General features: G+C 44.0%; 1 protein-coding gene across 1 annotated transcript in view; it reads left to right on the top strand.

Moving 5' to 3' along the window:
- Positions 1 to 1,040: 1,040 nt before the first annotated feature.
- STAB2 (stabilin 2) overlaps positions 1,041 to 20,673 on the top strand; it is a 124,124-nt gene continuing 104,491 nt past the window's right edge. The window contains exons 1-6 of the mRNA XM_005865248.2: positions 1,041 to 1,309; positions 4,971 to 5,104; positions 7,342 to 7,457; positions 12,623 to 12,708; positions 13,560 to 13,629; positions 19,922 to 20,017. Of these exons, the coding sequence (XP_005865310.1) occupies positions 1,232 to 1,309; positions 4,971 to 5,104; positions 7,342 to 7,457; positions 12,623 to 12,708; positions 13,560 to 13,629; positions 19,922 to 20,017 (580 nt within the window). The 5' untranslated portion in view covers positions 1,041 to 1,231. The remainder of the gene's footprint in view (positions 1,310 to 4,970; positions 5,105 to 7,341; positions 7,458 to 12,622; positions 12,709 to 13,559; positions 13,630 to 19,921; positions 20,018 to 20,673) is intronic.

Below are 20,673 nucleotides of genomic sequence, written 5' to 3'. Positions count from 1 at the left end.
GGTACGGTCTTTTTTTTTTTTAGTTTTATTCATTTCAAACGGGCCGGATCCGGCCCGAGGGCCGTAGTTTGCCTACAGCTGGTTTAGACAGTAGAGGGTAGTGGTTAAAAGTATTGGCTCTACAGTTACACAATTTGAAAACTGGTTCCCCACCCACTAGCTGTGTGGCCTGGGGAATGTTGCCTAACCTCTCGGCCTCAGTTTCCTCATCTGTAAACTACAGAAAATAATAATATTTTATGAGGATTAAACAGATTAATCCATGGAAAGGTCTAACGACTAACACATGAAGATTTTAACAAATATTGGCTATTATTTGTTTTTATTACTGTCAAATGCAAGTCTCTGCTCTAGGCTGTCAAGGGTATATGTCCTCAAGGAATTCACACCTGGGCATGGGAGGCAGACATACAGACAGATGAACTGTGATGGATGTGACTAGGTTTTCACGCCATTATGTGCACAACGCTAGGAGGGTCTCCAAGATGCTATTGGAGGGTCAGGCCCAGAGGAGGTGGCATTAGATCCTTGAAAAGGGGCCTTGCAGACTAAGATGAGACCTATAGGCTCCGTCATTTGCTACTGAAGTGACATGGAAGATGAGAAAGGATGAGTCAAAACCCACTGTTGGCATCAGCAAAGAGACATTTCTTTGCAGTAGTTTGCCAACCACACAGGGTGTAGTAACCACTAGTCTTCAAAGTCAAGGACCTGGGCTCCTGCAACATTCCCTCCAGGATATTCTACCCGTTTATGGGCACTCCCACAAACACTGCCAGACAGCCAGCTTGGATTCAGACAGAAAGGCCTGCAGTTTTCCATGGTGTGGCTGTGGAAATGGTGGTGGGTCTCTGGGTCCAGCAATAGACAGGACCAGAGGCAGGATGGGCAGAGCAGTGGGAGGCGGGAGCTTGTTCCCGGTAGTTTCACAGGCACAAAGATTCGGATCGTGTTTCTGCTCCAGCCCCTTCAGGATATCCTGTCATTCAGCCAGGGCATATATACAGTTGAGAGTGGCCAATGTCACGGCAACCCCTGGATTTGCCATTTTTCCTGTCTAGAGGCAGGTCTCACATATCATCTGGTTCAACCCAGGGAAAGGAGAGGGAAGGATTTAAAAACAGACACTGAAATGAGAAAGAATTCACTGGGAGCTCTTCAGACAAAGTTAAAATAGGCAAACAGCTCTGACAGGGGCCTGGCACAGAGAAGGAGCAAATATTTTCTCGCCATGCTACGAAATTCAATCCCCTTCCTTCTTGGATTGGTTGTACAAAATTTCTGCTCCCCACCGGGAACTACAGAGCAGGTAAGACGAGACTTCTATTTCTTTAATTGGTTCATTTTCAGGGTGTGTTCAAAAGCTGTTTGCTTTACTAGGTTGTCAGGGCAGAGAGTGCTATGGGGGCTTCCTAAAATAAAGAGAAAGCTGTGGAGAATAGGATATGAGTGGAGATGCATCATCTTTCATCAACCCAGTTGGTTCTTTCTGTGCTAAAATGCCATTGTTGGGACTCTCAGAATTTAGTGCTCACATTCCTGGTTTCATTGCGGATTTTGGTATCCTAGGTGTGTTTTGTTTGTTTTAATCATCTCATCACTCACTTCCCATTGCATCATACTGAATGTAGAACATAACAATGGCTGTAGAGAGATGTTCTGGGGAATTACCGGTTGAGTGATATCTGGCTGAGAAATACAGTATTATAAAATGCATCAGGTATTCACCCTCTACCTTCCCAAGTTGTAGTAAAAGTACCCAGGGCACTTTTACACCAGCACACCAGCCTCTCAAGCAAGATCCCATGCATTGTCACCTTCGAACAGTGGTCGGCAAACTGCGGCTCGTGAGCCACATGTGGCTCTTTGGCCCCTTGAGTGTGGCTCTTCCTAAGCCTTAGGAGTGCCCTAATTAAGTTAATAACAATGTACCTACCTATACAGTTTAAGTTTAAAAAATTTGGCTCTCAAAAGAAATTTCAATCGTTGTACTGTTGATATTTGGCTCTGTTGACTAATGAGTTTGCCGACCACTGCCTTAGAACAAGTTCAATATCAGGTTGGCAACAAGGCCAACCTGAAGGAGGGGATGTGGGAGTCAACCCGAGTGATTTAGTTGAAATGCATTTCTCAAGATACGACTTCCGCTCTATGAATAATAAAACACAAATGTGATTCTGCATCTCTGCCAGGAAAATTCTTATCAACGCCAATTTTACTTCAGTTGGCTGTACTCTATTAATATTTTCACGGAAACATTGAAAATGGCATAAAGGTTACTCACTCCAGTTCTCCGAGTTTGAACTGTGGTTTCATGAGTTTAACAAATATTTCTGAGGATCAGTGGCTGCTCCACTGCTTACTAGCTCTTCAACCCTGAACACTTTGGTTCTCCCTTGCCAGTGGTCCACACAGCAGAAATTACCATCATCACCATCACTGTCATCAGAATGCGTGGAGAAATCAGGTGTTGACTGATGCTTAAAGCTGAGTTTACTCTTCAAGAAGAGATCATATGAGAAGTAGAATGAGCCATTCTATTTGAAAAGGACAAGGGATTTTTGAAAAGAAAATATTCAGCCCTGGTCAGGTGCTGAGTTGTTTAGAGCATCGTCCTGATACACCAAGGTTGCAGGTTGGATTTCCAGTCAGGGTACATACAAGAATCAACCAACAAATGCATAAATAAGTGGAACAATGAATATCTCTCTCTCTCTCTCTCAGATCAATAAATTTTTTTTAAAATTTTAGAAGAGAATATTAACCCTAGCCTACTAAGATCTCTCTCTCTCTCTCTCTCTCTCCCTCTCTCCTTCTCAGATCAATAAATTTTTTTAAAATTTTTAGAAGAGAATATTAAGGCTAGCCTACTAAGAAAAGACAAAGTAATGTCACCCCATGTGCTTACCCACAAGGAAAACCCTAATGTAAAAGAAAATTCTGCTTTAAAAAATAGTATCGTGACCATTAATAGAGATTAATTGAAAGTATACCTAAGAGTGGTTTTTATTATTCCATAAATACCATTCCAGCCAGAAAAAAAGGAAAAACACAGAGATTTTGTTTTTCTACCCACCCACTATACAGTGTGCAGGGAAGAGAAATGGCCAAGCAAGGAATCAGAAAGCCACTGACTCCCAGTGTGGCTTGAGACAGGTCATTGGTCCTCCCCTCAGCTCAGTTTGCTCCTCTCTAAAATGAGGATGATGACACCTGCCATACTTACCTTTGGGGTGGTCGGGTTCAAATACAATGATGCCTTTGGGAGTATGCATAACCATGAACTGCTCTGTCAATGTAAGGTTTCTTCTGGTGCAGCCTTTACAGATGTCAATAAACTTAGAAGTAGTTATGATGTTCCCAAGACCCCTAACCTAGAGCTGGGCCCCTTGGGATGACAAGAAAAAGTAAGAGTGGTGGTTTTTAAACGGAGAGCAAAGACAACAAATATGTTCTACTGGCCAACCATACAGAGGAGCAAGAGAGATGAGTGTCATTTTGTGGTGGTGTTAAACAGGGCCTTGAAGATATGAGGTTTGGGGAGCCAAAGAGAGGGGAAAGAACATTCCTATCAGGAAAGGCAACAGGCAAAACGCAGAGGTGGAGATAGAGAAGCGGTACAGAAATTAGCACTTTACTGCCTATGATCTCCAGTACAGGGCCAGGCAATTTGCACGTGGTGCATCATTTTCTAGTAAAGTTTTGTGTGTCCTAGAGAGTGGCTATCAAGATATTCCTCTTATAGAGGATGGCAAAGAGGAAGAAATTCATTCTAGATTGGACACTTGGCAAGATGTTGAGCCTGATTCCCAAGTTTAGGTCTTTGACTCCCAAGTTGTCACTTTTCCTTATATAAAGCTGTTTCTATTGAAGTTTGATGGGGAAATGAAGGAAACTTGAAACAGGTGAGGAAATTCATTTGGGAGGATCAGCACCAGCACTGGGCAGTGAGGGATCCTCAGGGTCAAAGTCGATCTGCATCATTCAGCAGAACAGTTCTCTGCTGCCTGGTGTCGCTCACTGTGTTGGGTATGCCTGTCTGGTTTCCTACAACTCATTAAGCCAATCGGCAAATATTTACTGAGCGTTACTATGTGCCAGACACTGTTCTAGGTGCTTCAGACAAAGCAGCAGAGGACAAAGTAGAAAAAGATTGCCGCCCTCACGGAGCCCACATTCTAGCTAGGTTGTAATCCAAATACAAATATCTTTGGAGAAGACACTGTATGCTCCACGGCATTTAGCATCCAGACGAGCCTATTCCTGTGGAATTCATGCTGAAAGGATATCCTTGAGATTTGCCAATCTAACTGAAGAACTTACATGCATACAGTGGGACGTTGACTTAGGAGTTTAATTCGTTCCAAGACCGAGCTCGTTAAGGAGCTCGTTAACTCAAATTACTCTATCAACTCAATGCAAAAAATCGGCTGAGAGACAGCTGGTATCTCAAAAAACTCATTAGTCGGGACCCTCGTAAGTCAAGGCCCCACTGTATATGCATAGCCAATGGATACAGACAATAGTGTGATGAAGGCCGGGGGTCTGGGGAGGGGGGCGGCTGAGGGCTAGTAGGGGTCAATGTAAGGAAAAGGGAGACATCTGTAATACTTTCAACAATAAAGATAAATGTTGGGGTTTTTTTAAAGAAAAGAGTACTCTACAATATATTTCAGGTTTCCAATTTGGAGAAGTGTATGTCATGAAGTTACCTTACCTTGCTGGACTCCATAGTTTAGAGCAGGGATGGCAAACGCGTGGTATAAGCAGCCCTTGCACAGCCAGGCAGACATTGCTTGTCAATCCCAGCACTCTTTCTAGATAAGATTAAAAGCAGCCTGCCAGGCACTACTAATCAACCTTATAACCCTCCTTGTGATTCCACTGATGTAAAGTCAATGGAGAAGATTGGCCAAGCAAGGCTCGGCTAATGGAAGTTAATGTTTTGTTTTGTTTTTATGCTCTCACAGACAAAAAGATGCGATAAGAAGTCTCTGCTTGTCATGAGGACTGAGTGCCAATCCTGCCCGCTCAACTTTGAAATTGACTGCCCAGATGGTTACACCAAGGTTACCAATGGCTCCATAGGGGTTCGAGATTGCAGGTACTCATTATGAGAAAGTAGTTGTGCTCCAGTCTTGAAATTCAAGGGATTGTGAATCCAAATAGAAACCTCCCATCTCAAACACTGCGAAGCATTGCCCTGGTTTTCTCTTTCTCTAAGGCCGCATTGAGCCCAAACTTAGGTAACTCACAACTATGACCTTGAGTCTAAAAAATAGATTGCATTTTAATACTAAATTATATTGCACATAAATATTCTCTCTTTCTTTTGCCCTTCTTTAGTTTGAAAATCTAGGTTTTGTTTCACTTGGAAAGGGTTCTAGTCAGAGCATGTTAAAAAGCCTTGGGTCTGACTCTCTCACTAACTAGCTATGGATCCTGATACTAATTAGAACCCCAATAAGGGAGGCCAATGAATTACAGCTTTGTTGTGTTTATGTGAGCACTGTATGCCTGAAATCCTTTTATGATTCAAAACTCTCATCGTTCAAGGTTAATCCTTGCAAAGGATAGCAAACTGTTCTACTCACCAGGTAGTAGTTGCAGCCATGCAGCTCAAATGAAAACACATTTTTTTATTTGCTTCGTCTACTAATTTAAAGCTTAGACAGTCCTCAGTGAGTTTCATTTTTAATTGAGGGATGAAAAATTAGTATTATGTCTTACTTTTGGTTAAATGAAACCTTAAAACTGTTAAATTTTAAATTTGTGTTTGCTTAATGTGACTGCACTACATTCTAAACCCAAATCATCATTTTTAACAGAAGTTTCCCAACATTAGCTGGATTGAGTTAGCAACCATATGTGGCAGTTGACTACTCAATTACCAAAGTGGGTGCACATTTCCAATTAGATCCTTTTAGAAAGTACGTCTGAAAGACTTAGGGTTCAAGGTTAAAATTATAAAGCAACTTTAGTGAGAACATTTTTATACTGGTTACTTTTTTTCATGGCCATGATTGGCACTTGATTATGTCCCACTCCACTACCCTAAACACACACAAACACATAGAGGAGGGGGTTGAGGGAGAGAGAATAAGGTTAGTGGACTCATGCTCTCTGTTTTACAAGTGAATATTTTTTAATATGTTCTCACTGATTTCAGAGAGGAAGGGAGAGGGAGAGAGAGATAGAAATATCAGTGATAAGAGAGAATCATCTATCAGCTGTCTTCTGCACATCCCCTGCTAGGGATCAAACTTGCAACCCAGGCATGTGCCCTGACCAGGAATCAGACTGGTCGATGCTTAACCACTGAGCCACACCAGCTGGGCTAGAATTGAAGATTTTGATTTGTCATTCATTTATACTGGAACAAACCCAAGGTTGGTTCTTGAGGGGCCATTTGGCTCTGCACTTGGCTCTCCTTTTTTGCCATCTTTATAAAGAGATGTCCCTGCCAGTATTCCACCCTTTCAAAGAGATTGTCAACTCTATCTCCAGCCCAACTGCCCCTAAAGCCAGTAACTCTGTGGTTAATCAGCTGCATCACTGGCACTGGTTTAGGAGAACAACCTAGAACTCATGGGCACAGCATTAGTAACAGCCCAGGTGAAAGAAACAATGTTCATGGAAGATAACCTCTAAACACCAGAGTCAAGTCAAATCCTGTAATAAGCCATCCATGCAGAGATCCCTACAAATAGACATTGGTGATTAGCCTCCATAGAATTGCTATTCCAGAACTGTACCTCAGACCGTACAAAAACTGTTCCAGGGAACTCATTATATCTCCCTCAAGGAAACTGTGGCAAATGCTGCTCATTACATTACACCGCCTCTCACAGGAATTTCTACATCTATGGTGTCCTGAGCAGTCGGTTTGATTTAAACCCACAGACCCTGTGCACCACATCACTCATGCTCTTTCTCTTCTTTCATTGGCTGCTGGGACACCCAGTGATAAGTTTGAAGTCCACTACCAGCATGTGCCTAGAACTTAACATCATTTTTCCCATCTACTAACTTCACTCCGACATCATGCGAGATATTTCACCCCTATTTTCATTGGGCCCTGATGTTTTTCATTCATTACTTACAATTAAAGATTAACCATGATTACATTTTTTCTATCTAGACAGTAAAATGTGATAGATAGATAGATAGATAGATAGATAGATAGATAGATAGATAGATAGATGATAGATAGAGAGAGAGAGAGATAGATAGATATTCTTTTTTTAATCTAGGCAAGCCCAAAGACCTAAAAAAAATTCTAGGGCCATCCAACTCCCTGAGTTGCTCTGATGATGGGTATGTTCCTCTTTACCCTTGAAGGTATACCTTTGTGGTCAGATCATACTCGCTGTCTCTCCCTGGATGCCGCCACATCTGTAGGAAGGACTACCTACAGCCTCAGTGCTGCCCAGGCCACTGGGGCCCAGACTGCATGGGTAAGTGACAAACACCCTTCTTGGATTTGGATACTTGCTTCTCAGTGTCCCATTTGATGGAAAATTGAAAGGAAGGAAACCCGGTAAAAGGAGAATGTCAGCACCTTTTTCTGGAAAGGCGCATTTCTGTCAGGAGGTAGAAAATTGTTCTTGCCCTCTCAGCTTTTCTAAAGTAATCTGCTTTCCTCCAGTCAGAGATCTGTCTTTAAGGGAATTCCTTTACAATTCAGCAAAAGGGACAGGGGAAAGGCTACCTGTTCTTACAAAAAAAGGTCACTGACCATAGAGAGGAAGTAAGAATGCTGGGTTCTTATGATCTCAAATTTACTGTAAGAAGTTTAATGACAACATCTCAAAGACTATAGTTATTGGTTGGCAACCAAAATAATCATTCAGTCTTCTAAAAATTTAAGTTTTAGGATGGACTAGCAAACTCTGTAATGACCATGTTCCACTGTAAGAAACACTACCAGCCAAGTCGGAGTCAATAGTACAGTTAGACTCTCCTGTGGTCAAGCACAGCACTTATGAGCTGAAATGGAACTTCTGTTCTGATTATAGATGTTTACACTCAAGTAGTGACTGCATCCTTGCTATGACATGCAAAGTATTTGAGATCCCTTTTTTTCTTGGATAGTAAAAAATAAGGCATTTTAATTCATGACTTTACCATTTGCTTTACATCTTCTAAAATGTACTGAAAACATCTCCTCAAGTATACACATAAGGGGAGAGATTAGTTCTCTTTAGTTGTTCTTCTTTTCCTGGTTAAAATAATATAAACAGACCTGGCTGGTGTTGCTCAGTGGTTAAAGCGTCCGCTCACTCTTGAAAGGGTTGAGGTTTGATGCCTGGTCAAGGGCACATACCTGGGTTGCTTGTAATTGGATGTCCAGCCTCAGTCGGGTCAATGTGTCTTTTTCATATCGATATTTCTCTCTCTCTCCGCCTCCCTCCCTCCCTTCCACTCTCTCTTTAAAAAAAAAAATCAATGGAAAAATGTATCTTCCAGTGAAGATTAACAACAAAAAAAACTAATAATAATGATATAAGCAAATTGTATACAGTTTATAAGGAAAAGAACAAAGAAAGAAAAATAGCAACTTGTGTTATGTCACACATATGAGACCCTAAATATTTTGGCTTATTTCTCTGGTTTTGTATTCCATATGGCTTCTAAATAGTTACGCCCTATTCTACACATAACGTTGTCTCTGGTGTGTTTTTTTTAACAAATGAAGAATAGCTTCCATTTACTCAGCGTTGCTGACATTAGTTGCTAGAGAAATCCATGGCCGATATTATCTGATTTCATTCTTAAAACAAATCCTGGAGTTAGACATTTTAATCTCCATTTTGCATATGAGGAATCAGATATTGAAGATGATCTCTTGCCAGTTTCCTTTGGGCTTTTAACTGATCAAGCAAGTTCAAGTTCAGAACTACTGGCACCAAACTTGCCAGGGAGAGAGAAAGATGGGGTTTAGGATCTCCTGGCCCTTCTCTCTGTTAACTGCTCTGCTCTCAGTGTCACCCCAGCATATCAGCACAGTGTGTTTCTAAGAGATTATTACATCGGAATCAAGAGATTAGCCCAGACTTCCAGATTTCAAGAACTTTTTTGGTATCAAATGTGGTCATATCACATCCCGTCCTTATAGACATCCTGATATACTGGAAAGAACTCTTAGGTTTGCTTTTCTCTCTCTAACCCACAAAAACTAATCTGGTGCTACGCTATTCATCAGACATACCGAAGACAAGAAAAGGCTTTGTCCAAGATACAGTAATAGACGTCAGCATGTTCAACATAATGCATGACAGACCACAGCCAGGAGAGCAAAGGCACTCCTGGTTTTAAGTTTGAATCCAATTCCATCGTTACTGCTTTGGGAAAGTTATTTTCTGCATAGGCTCCAGTCTTTTTAGCTGTCAAAGGGGGTAAAAAGTCCTACTTTACAAAAATATAGTCGAGGCTTTAAAACATCGGTACAGGTGGAAGCACTAGGCAAAGTGCACGACACTACGAAGACACTTTTAAAAAGTTGTATGAATCAATGAATGAGTGAATCATGGTCAAAATAGGCCTCTGATAACAAAAGGCAAATGAAACGGCACTCTTTCTCCGAGGCCTTTCTAAACACTGGGTAACTCATAAAGCATGAGCAGGCAAACGGGACTCCAATCTCTCATGCCATCACACTGTGCTACGTGCACACGTGGCAGAGCTCACACCTAGGATCGAAGGAGTCTTAGGGGGTTCCTTGGACATTCGGGCATTTTCCTCTGGTAGGTCTCGAGGCCATTGCAGCAAAACCTGTGGAAACCAAGGCGTGGACGTTCTTTCTGCTGGCCTCTCGTTGGGGCAAAAGTGTGCTCTCCTTTATCTTCATCTTCCGAACATACTCAGTGTCTCCGAGGGCTTCCTTCCTTTCGTTTGGGAAAGAGATAAGTCCTCTGCTGGGCTGTGGCTTTCACCTCTCCCCCACATTCTGTGGTGATAGCAAGAGATCTTGCCTGTCATTTCACATTTCCGCAAGGAGAAGGCCACGCGGAGCTGCTGGCACGCACCCATCCTTCTTTTCGAGGCAGTGCGGGCTCTGAAATGGCCTTCACTTCAAGGCAAGAGCAGCACCAATTCCTCTTTCACGCACTGAGAAATGCATCCATACTCAACGCCTCTGGGTTGCTTTTTAAATTATTTAAGTTCCTCTTTCAAGTTAGAGCATAACTCTGTGATCCATTCTGAAAACATGGAAAACGCAGAAAAGCACAATGAAAAAACATTACTCATCCTCTTCCAAAATTACAGCATAGGGAATATAGTCCATAATGTTGCAATAGCAATGCCTGGTGTGAGATGGGTGTGAGGCTTATTGGGGGTGATCACTTCATAAATTATGGAAGTGTCTAATCACCAGGATGTACACCTGAAACTAATATTGTACATCAGCTGTAATTGTTGAAAAATAAACATTATTAAAATGTTTATTCTTCAGAAGTAATATGTGTCTGCTAAAGAAAATTAGGTGGCATTAATAAGTAAAATAAAGAAAATAAACATCAATAAGCTTCCAAAGATATCTGCTATTAAAATGTTGATGAACTTATAGAGTAATATACAGTTGTGGTTCGGAGGCCAGAGATCTGGATTTAACACCTGCTCAACAACGTATACACTCCATTACTCTTGATCAATTGACTTTACCAAACTAGGGCTCACTTTTATAGCCTGCATATTGGAAATGATAATCAGCATGATTTTTTGTGAAGACAAAAAAGAGAAAATGAAGCTACTGCTATTAACTGTTGTTATTATTACTATCATCATTACCTTTTGCTATTATTTGTTTGAAATACAAAAATTTGTGTACCTACCCATTGCTTTTATTTAAAATATCATACTTCTAACATAGCTTTTGGTAATTTGTCATTTTCACTTAACGGTGTACTGTGGAAATTTTCTATGCCAATAAAAATGATTTAGTGACACTTTTTTGAACAACTCTTCAGTAAATGTTTCATTGGATGTGTGTGTGTGCTAAATGTTCTATCATTTAGTTCACAAATGCATTATTTGGAACATTTAAGTTATTTCCAATATTCCCTTTGTTAAATGAAACTCTAATAAACATCTTAATAGACCCCACCAAAAAAAAAAAAGAAAGAAAAAGAAGGCATGAATTCTCACTTGAGGAAAAAAAATATATGTCATCCTGACATAACAAAGGTGTTTCTACCCATATTTCATGTGCTTCTCCCTCATTGAAACTTGTACTGATTTATCAGATCTGCATATGAAAGTCTTTTCTCATTAGCCAGAAAACATGTTTTTAACCTTGAAACTTAATACACTTAAACAACCAATTTCTATTTGAGATAAAATACATTTTCTATTTGGTTGTCCCGTTTGCCTGCTCATGCTTTATGAGTTATTTGAACATGCCAGTTCTCTTTATTTCACCATCAATGTTAATAGATTTGTGCTACAACTCAAAGTAATGGGAAAAGAATGTGGCAAAACAATCTATTTCAAAGGGAAATGACCTTGACTCTTCTTTCTGAGGTCAATGTCATTGAATTATGCATATTTGTTTTTTGTATCGTCATTTGCATTTGTTTCCTGTTGTATGTTCTTTGCCATTTGTATCATTATTTGCATTTTTTCTGTTGTATGTTCTTTGCCATTTTTTTCCCTTTGTATGTTCTTTGCCATTCACTGCACAGGTTGCAAATAACAGACTGTGTGGATTTGAAACCACTCTTTTAGGCATGCCCTTCTTTGGCTTTGAGTGACAAATAATGCTGAGTTTACATGAGGAACCTATTTTATATCAGTTTCCCATACAGACAGTTCCAACCAGAGCTATCAATGCAATACCAGCACATATTCTCTGCCTAGCTGTAAGCCAAGCTTTTATTTTTTCTAATATATTTTTATTGATTTCTGAGAGGAAGGGAGAGGAAGAGAGAGATAGAAACATCAATGATGAGAGAAAATCATTGATCGGCTGCCTCCTGCACGCCCCACACTGGGGATTGAGCCTCAACCTGGGCATGTGCTCTGACCGGGAATCGATCTGTGACCTCCTGGTTCATAGGCCAATGCACAACCACTGAGCCATGCTGGCTGGGCTGTGAGCCAAGCTTTTAAACAAAGGTAGTGACATGGAGGAGGCACCTTGGGAGATAAAGTTACAGGGAGATCCTTGGCCTCTTACTGGCAGGAAGTTCATTATCTTCCTCTAAAGAAACAGACAGCCGATGATTTGCTGACAGCTTATAACGGGTAAGCCTCCTGCATGGGGGAAGTCACAATGCAAGGACCACCAGAGTAGCAGGGAGCAAAGGGAAATGTGATAATGACCTAAAATAGCCTTATCAGCTCCCGAGCCTCACAATGCATCAGAAATGTGCCCTCATAGCAAAGTCTAATCTCTCTGTCGAGTGTGGCTGCTGAGAATGTCTTTTATGACAGTCCCAGATGACACTGTGATCTGCTGGCCTCCTCTGGGTAACCCCAGGTGACGCCAGCAGAGTCTTCAGTTCTTTCTGTCCCCCTGGCAACTAGCACACTAACTGGCACATAGTAGGTGCTGAACGCATCCTTGCAGAATGTCTGTGCGCCATCAAAATGAATGAACCTGAGCCCTTTGCTTCCCTAGAGTGCCCAGGAGGAGCCAGGTCGCCCTGCAGCGGCAGGGGCAGCTGTGATGAAGGCATGGAAGGAAACGGAAGCTGCTCATGCCAAGTAAGTTCCGAAACGTGTTCGTCTCCCTGACTCTGCCCCTTCTCCTTAACTTTGTCCCTCCTCAAACACACACACACACACACACACACACACACACACACACACACACATACACACACACACACACAGTGGAGTCTCTAAGAAGCGATACTAGTAAAAAGAGTAGACAATCTGCAACAAAATGACTTATCAGAGGCTGGGGGCCTTGGAGTGAATCAGTTAACTGCTCAGCCTTGAGTGTGTCCATCTATAAAATGGGTTTGATAGTCATCCTGTGTGATTACATTTGATGAAAAGTGAAATAAGGTCATAGATGTGACACTTTGTGAAGCTGTACAGGGCTATAGAAATTGTTGTTACCACCACTCTTAGCTCTCGGTGCTGTCCACACCACCAGTTGTCAAGCACAGGGTCTGCCATTGAAGAATTTCTTTGGTATCCCATGAAAATGACGTTTTGCAAGTTTCAAGCCTTTGGTTGAAACACAGAGAAATCCTGAAAATGAATGAGCTGGGCTGACTTCAGAAATGCAACTGAAAGAGTTTTCGTTTCCCCTTGGGTGAAATTATGATGGCGCTGTCATCACTTGCTTTCTATTTATATCTTTGGATTGACAAAGCAGCTTTCTTCGGGACTCGCTGTAAAAACAATGATGCAGGGATTGAGGTTCCCTTATAACACAAAAACAGCAAAGAATAAAGGAAAAACACAAAGAAGGAGCTTCAGAATAGGCACAGGGAGGATATTTTTGAGAAATAAGCACAGACCACACCACCAGTGAGAAGCCCAGGGCTTCCTGGGTAACGCCGATCACATTGGGTCTAACGTCATCTCCCTGGGGTATTTTGCAGGAAGGGTTTGGTGGAACAGCCTGTGAAACCTGTGCTGATGACAACATATTTGGACCCAACTGTACAGGAGGTATGTCTGATTCTTCTGTAGTCTCATGCATTTGGACACATAGAATGTCAAACAGCTACAGACCTCAGAAAGACGATCCTTGGAGGGAAAACACTGAACAGTTATGTATAACCAAGTCTGCAAAGGCAAAGCAAAGACTTAGTAACAAATCTGATAGAATGCAGTGTTGGGAAAAGAAGAGTTTTCTGTGGTTTTAGCACTTGCAGTCAGCTACTCACCAGTAATGCTTTCTGGCAAACTTGGGGGCACACAACTCCATCTCTCCAGACTCCAGGATCAGACATCCCCTTCTCTTTGCCTGTCCAGCTTCTCCCTGAGCTCTATCCAGATCCTGGTCTCAGCGTTGACCTTCTCCTCGGGGGCCTTGACTTCCACCAGAGATCCCACCACATTCTGGTCTGTCCCTTCCTTTTGGGAGTTCACAAAGAAATACCCGAGGTGAGCAGAGATGGTTGGCTCCATTTTTCAGGGTAAACAAACAAACAAACCTGACACTGATTGGTCTAGTCCAGTGGTCAGCAAACTGCGGCTCGCGAGCCACATGTGGCTCGCGAGCCACATGTGGCTCGCGAGCCACATGTGGCTCGCGAGCCACAGTTTGCCAACCATGGGTCTAGTCTTTTATTTTTGGTTCCTTCTTTCCCCCAGAAGTAGACCCTGAAACAAGGATTCCAATACAAGTAGCATATTTAGGAGGTGATGGCAGAAACACTAAGAAAGTGACATAGAGGCAATAAAGGTGGGCTGTCAAGACAGAGAGCAGTGTGATGATCGGAGCTTAATGCCCTGGACTGGGGACTCTTGGAGTCATGGTTGAATACTCACCTCGAAGTTATCTCACCTGAGGGGAAAGGGAGTCACAGTGAGCTAGGCAGAATAAAGACCACCACCCCCCAAAAAAATATGTCCATATCCTCATCCCTTGGACCTGAGACTATATTACCTTATATGGCAAGGGGGGAATTACGGTAGCAGGTGAAATTAAGGTTGCTAAGTAGCTGATTTGAAAAGGGGAGGATGTCCTGGATTGTCCAGGTGGGCCCAGTGCAATCATAGGGTCTTAAACGTGGAGGAGGGACACAGTGATGAGATGTGAGAAAGACTCCACCAGCTCTTTCTGGCTTTGAAGGTGGAAGGGGGCCAGGAGCCAAGCAATGCGGACAGCCTCTAGAAGCTAGAAAAGTGAAGCAAACATTTTTCCCCCTCCAGGAAGGAGCAAAACCCTGCCACCTTGACTTTAGTATAATAATTTTGGATGTCTGACCTCCAGAAATGCAAGGCAATAAATTTTTGTTGTTTTAAGACACTAGGTTTGGGGTATTTTGTTGCAGCAGCAATAGTAAGTTAATACATGCAGTCATGGGCTGGGGGAATTGTTAATTCCCTGCACTCCCAGCACCCAATGAGCATTCAGGTGGAGAAACCTTCCCAGGAAGCCTGTGCAGGATGCTGGAAGTCAGCTGTAATGCACACAATTGGTAAGGCCTAGAGAATGTGGGCATGGCAGAGACAGTGTCTCCCAGATCCATAGTCACCCAGAAAGGATATATCCTGTGGCCTTTCTCCAACACCACCTTGGTTCTGACTTTTATGGAAAAATCAAATTCAGTAGATACTGCATTGGTTCAAATTTTCTTGAAGAAAATCTACACACACACACATACAGAGAGAGAGAGAGAGAGAGAGACATCCTACCCTCATAAGTGTGCACACTCTGGAATAAGTTTAATTGCAATACAGAGACACTGTCTCATTCTAATAATCCCTGGGTTCTTTGAAGGAAGACACTGTTATACCTCTTTATCTGCAGTACCTTCCACAGTGCTATCTGCATGGTAGACATACATCCCACTTTTGTTGGTTAAGTGAATGAGTGAGTGAGTGAGTGAGTGAGTGAGTGAATGAATGAATAAATAGCCTGATTTACTCCAGCCATGCTGTCCTGACTCAGAACTGTGGCTTTGAGAGGCAGCATATAGAGCTCCAACTTTAGACTCAAACTGGGTTTCAGCCCTGAAGCTGCTAATTGTGGGAACTTTAAGTTTATAAGAACATTCTCTCTATGCCTTCATCTGTAAAAACAGAAATAATATTGCCTTCTTTCAGATTATTATGAGGATTTAATGAGGTAATCAGTGCATGATAAATGTTAGCGATTATTACCTATTATTCTCCAGTGGCCCCCGATCTTAGGACTTCCTTCATCTGTATATTTTTAAGATTATACATTATATTAAATAGCATTAAAATATAATCAATCAACTGTTTAGAAATAACCTACTTCCTAAATTAGCCCTCCCCTACCATAATAAAAGAATTTAAATCGCATGTTTTAAATAAATATTGAGATGGGAAGGAAGAAAGGCAGCATCTAGCATTGCTTGCTTCCCAAGAAAGCCGAGTCATTGCTTTGGGATGAAAATTCAGAAAGAAGAAGAGTCCATATTGCCTCCAAGAAATGATCTTGGCTACCAATGAGCGCAGATATGCATGGAGCTCCCAAACATTCCTAAATAAAGGGGCATTTCTTCACGCTTATTGGTGTCATGGAGAAAGGGCACGTGAAAGGGAGAGAGTTGGTTTAGAAACCTAAGTTGTTAAGTGTGGGGCATGGCTACAGTGTTTTGTACAGGTTCAAGCCTTGGACTAAAGAGAGGGCACAGCCATGGCCCCACAGTTAAGAAAACTGGAAACCTAAACTGAGAGTCAGGAGAGAAATTCCAAACCCTGGGTTCCAGGAGAACTTCAGGTGGCGATGAAACTGTTCTGTCTGGGCTGTCCCACGGCGCACCTGGTCACAGGTGGCCATTGGGGACCTGAGATTGGGCTGGTGCATCTGAGATGCTGAACCCTACATTTTAGTTCATGTCACTTAGTTTAAGTTTAAATAGCCACACGTGGCTGGTGGCTACCACATTGGAGAGCTCAGCTCCAGAACAGGCTTTGAAATCAAACTGGCCCGAGTTTGAAATCCGCTACTGTGTGACCTGGGACAAGCTATTTAACCTCTCTGGGCCTTCCTCACCTATGAAGTGGGAATAAGAATACCTGCTCCACAGGGTTGGCAACATAGCAAAGCTCATAGCACCATAGCATAAGGGCTCAATCAACAAAAGCAAGTATTAAGCGAGGACAAAAGCAATACAACAGTAAGGGGAACACTTATTCACCTAGGAATGAATGAATGAATGAATGAATGAATGGCTCAGTGGTGGCTGGTCACTTCCCATTGGCAAGGACTAGGGGAACTTGCAAACCTCTTCAGCCGGGCATCCACTGGGTGCCAGTGTTGTTGCATCCAGGAGGCGTTGGTCTCTCGGAGGAGGCCCGGCTGCTGGAAGTAGGACAGTTCTATTAGCTGCTGTTTATTTTTAACGCCGGCTTTAACCTGCTGCAGGAGCAGCCTCCTACCGGCCCGCTGATTCACTCAGACGTGATTTAGAGCTGCATCAGCGAGGGTGTTCATCTCTGTCGCCAAGGCCCTGCCCACTCAGGGCCTCGCTCCTGGCTGGGGCAGAAGGCAAAGCCCACTTTCTCTGACGTGACCCCCAAGTCAGTCCCACAATCACGTCTTGTTAATGACAGTAGCTGGCATTTGCTGAGTGCCTGCTGTGAGCCAGGCTGCGTGGGAAGAGGCCTGACCTACGTGATCTCTTTGGATGCTCACAGCAACTCTCCAAGCCGGGTTCCTCCTTTTATGAATGAAGAAGCAGAGAGGTTTCTCAAGGTCACACAACGATTATAGGGCCAGAGGCAGCACCCAGGTGGCTGACTCCAGTGTGTGGGTGCCCAGCCCTGCACCATTCTGCCCCTGGCAAGCACCCAACATTAGGCCCCTGACAGGGGACGGGGATCCAAAAAAGGGAGAGATTAAGTCCCCACCCCCAAGGAGCTGGAAACACGGGTGACAATTATGGTCCCGTGTGCACAGCACCAGGAGGTGCTGCAAACACAGGGGAGGGAGCAGCTCACTCTGCCAAGGAGCCCAGCACGGGGGGCTTTGTGCAGTGTCCCTCTGACCCAAATGGCTGTGGCTTTAACCACTTCAAAGTCACACACCCCAAGCTCCAAGTGTCTCTAGAGATTGGCAACAAATACCAGGGGCTCTTTAAATGGCATCTGGGACACTTTCTTGGCAGAGGCTGGCAGCCCTGCAGTGCATGTCAGGAGCTCCCGGAGCTGTACCAGGCCAGTTAACCCAGGACAGAGGCTGCACTGGAAGCCAGAACACGGGGAGAGGCTGGTGCCAGATTCCTGGGCTCACACCAGCCAGCCCCAGGGAGCGGGGGGAGGACTAAGCGACAAGGACAGCCCTTGCAGGGAGCATCTAAATTGGAAGCAGGCGCTGAGTCCCACTTAACTGCCCCCTTCCACCCCCTCACCCTCCTCCATGCCACATGACAACACTCAGAGCACACCCTCCCCACCCTGCACCTGCCTCACCCTCCTCACCCTCCTCACCCTCCTCACCCTCCTCACCCTGTACCTGCCTCACTCTCCTCACCCCATTCCTGGCCCTGCAGGATGCTGTCTCGATGGAAATTTTAGCTGTGCGGTTGTTGGCATGGCCATGAGCTCTGGGAAAGATGTTATGGGGAAGCGCAGGCAGGGAAAGGTCTTCCACGGGGCTCCAATCTAACAGGGGAGAGAAATATGCAGATGGAGACAGAGGAAAGCAGCCCCGACAGCCTCATGGATCCCAGCCCGGCTGTGGTGTCGCCCGCTGAGCATGAGCAATTCCACAGAATATCACCATCAGAAATTCGCTGCCTCCATGTGAAACAAGACAGAAACCAGGCCACTGCGTAACCATGTCTGAACAGAGAAGACACCGTGTCAGTAGGCAGTCAGGAGAATCATCCAGCAGCTGCCTGTCCCGGCAACGCAAGAGGCTCCCACTCTCTCTCCAGTGGCCGCTGCCCTTGCAGCTGACTTGGTGTGACCAGTGGCGTGTTCCTGGTGGCCTTTGGCTCGCCAGCATAAACAAAATTAACAGTTGTAGTCGGACGCGATCGTGGACACAAAGAACATGCGGCTGGCCCCAGAGCACAGATTCTGCTGGGGGAGCTCTGAGATGGCACCGCAGAGGTGGGGGCCTCGGTTGGCCTTGGAGGATGAGGAGGATTTCCGTGGGCATGTGGGAGGGAGCACAGTTGGAGACAGGGGCATGGAGGTGGGACGGCACAGGATGCAGGTCCTGATTCTTCCAGGCACCACCTTCCCTAGGCCGCCCCTCCATCTCTTCCCTGGCAACTCCTATTGCCATTGACCTATCATGTCAGAGCACTTACCACCTGCACTGTGCTAGGCTATTCTTCTGCCCTTACACGGTGAGCTCTTCGAGGGCAGGGACTTTGGGTCATTCATCCTGCACACAGCACCCTGAACATAATAGGTACTCAACACACGTTTTTAGGAAGGAAGGTCAACTACTGAGTTATCCCATGTGCTAATATGTCTAAAATAAAGTGATGGAAGATGAAAATGAAAAATTAAAGAGGTTGAAGTCAGATTGGAGAAAGCCTTGTTTGGCAGAGGAATTTAGATATCATTTGGTTAGCAATTGGGAGTCACTGAGATATTTTGGAGAAAATCATCATGATATCATTATTGATCAAATACAATCGATGGAATGGAGAGATGAGAGATTGGACTGTGAATTCAGTTAAAATGCTACTGCAATAGTCCAGGCAAAATATGGTAAGGCCCTAAATGAGGGCAATTCCAGTGGAGATAAGAGCAAGGGATCAAGGTAAGACACACAACAACAGTACAAAGGATTTAGTGCTTGTTAATCTTTGCTTTTCCAGTATTTGGTCAGGTTTTTGGTTAGGTTTTTTAAGTAGGTGTGTCTATAGAAATCCCATGATGTAGACATCATTATCTACATCAGTGATTCCCAAAGTGGGCGCTACCGCCCCCCGGTGGGCGCTGCAGCGATGGGGGGGGGGGCGGTGATGGCCACAGGGGCATTTGGGGGCGATGAGTAACTGCTATTAAAATTTTAAAAAAATTAATTTCCAGGGGCTGAGTAATATTTTTTCTGGAAAGGGGGCGGTAGGCCAAATAAGTTTGGGAACCACTGATCTACATGTTGTACATAACTAAATTGAAGCTATTAAAAAGAAAATGAAGTCCAGATTAAGCCAGGGTCTCTAGGACCTCACACCTATGGTTTTTCCTGCGTCATCGTGCAGATTCTCAATAAACACTATCTGAAGATGTTATCCACCCAGAATCTTTGGGCGATGTCTGTGTCAGGTACTGAAAAACCCCCATTTCCTGTCTGCAGTGTGCAGCTGTGTGCATGGAGTGTGCAACAGCGGACTCGACGGCAATGGAACCTGCGAGTGCTACTCTGCATACACCGGCCCCCACTGCGACAAGCGTAAGTACCGCCAATTTCCTCAGTGCCACACTAGGTCAAAGAGGCACAGGTGTATGCATTTCAGACCTTGCAGGCCAGGGCCCAGCCCAGGGGAATGCTGTTCTGTGCACCCTTTCCTCAGCCCTGGGCGCACCAAGGGCTCTACAGGACTGGCCATCAGAGGCTGGCCACCTCCCCTTCATCCCGCACAGCTGACCCGTGAAGCCACCCGGCCTGACCCACACACAGAAGTCCACTACACTTCTGAGAGTGTGTCTCTTAGCTTCTGGTCCCAGAACACCAAGTGATTCCTGACTTTTGGCACCTGCCAGTGGATGACCTTCCCTAGAGGGAAGATTTCCAGCAAACCTCACCATCAAGGCATCTTAGCACCTTCTCCCCCATCCAGTGGCCAAGGCCAGGCCTTTCCCAGTGACATCTGCGGGTCAGCCCTGGAGGGAGGAGGGCTTATGTTGGGTACTTACCTCAACCCAAGGGTAGTGGTTGTTCTTTATATTTCTGCTATTCCTTTATGCTTTAGAATTCTAGTTTTTAACGCTCACAAGGAATTCCCATTATTTTAATTCTCTGTTCATAATGCTTTACACTAGAATTTTCCCTGTTCAAATTATTGTGTGTTTTCTGTCTCCTGCCTGGACCCTAACTAATACGTTCCC

Source organism: Myotis brandtii, unplaced genomic scaffold (genome assembly GCF_000412655.1).
Source record: "Myotis brandtii unplaced genomic scaffold, ASM41265v1 scaffold1993, whole genome shotgun sequence".
NCBI lineage: Eukaryota > Metazoa > Chordata > Mammalia > Chiroptera > Vespertilionidae > Myotis > Myotis brandtii.
This window is presented reverse-complemented; position numbering and strand designations above follow the sequence as displayed.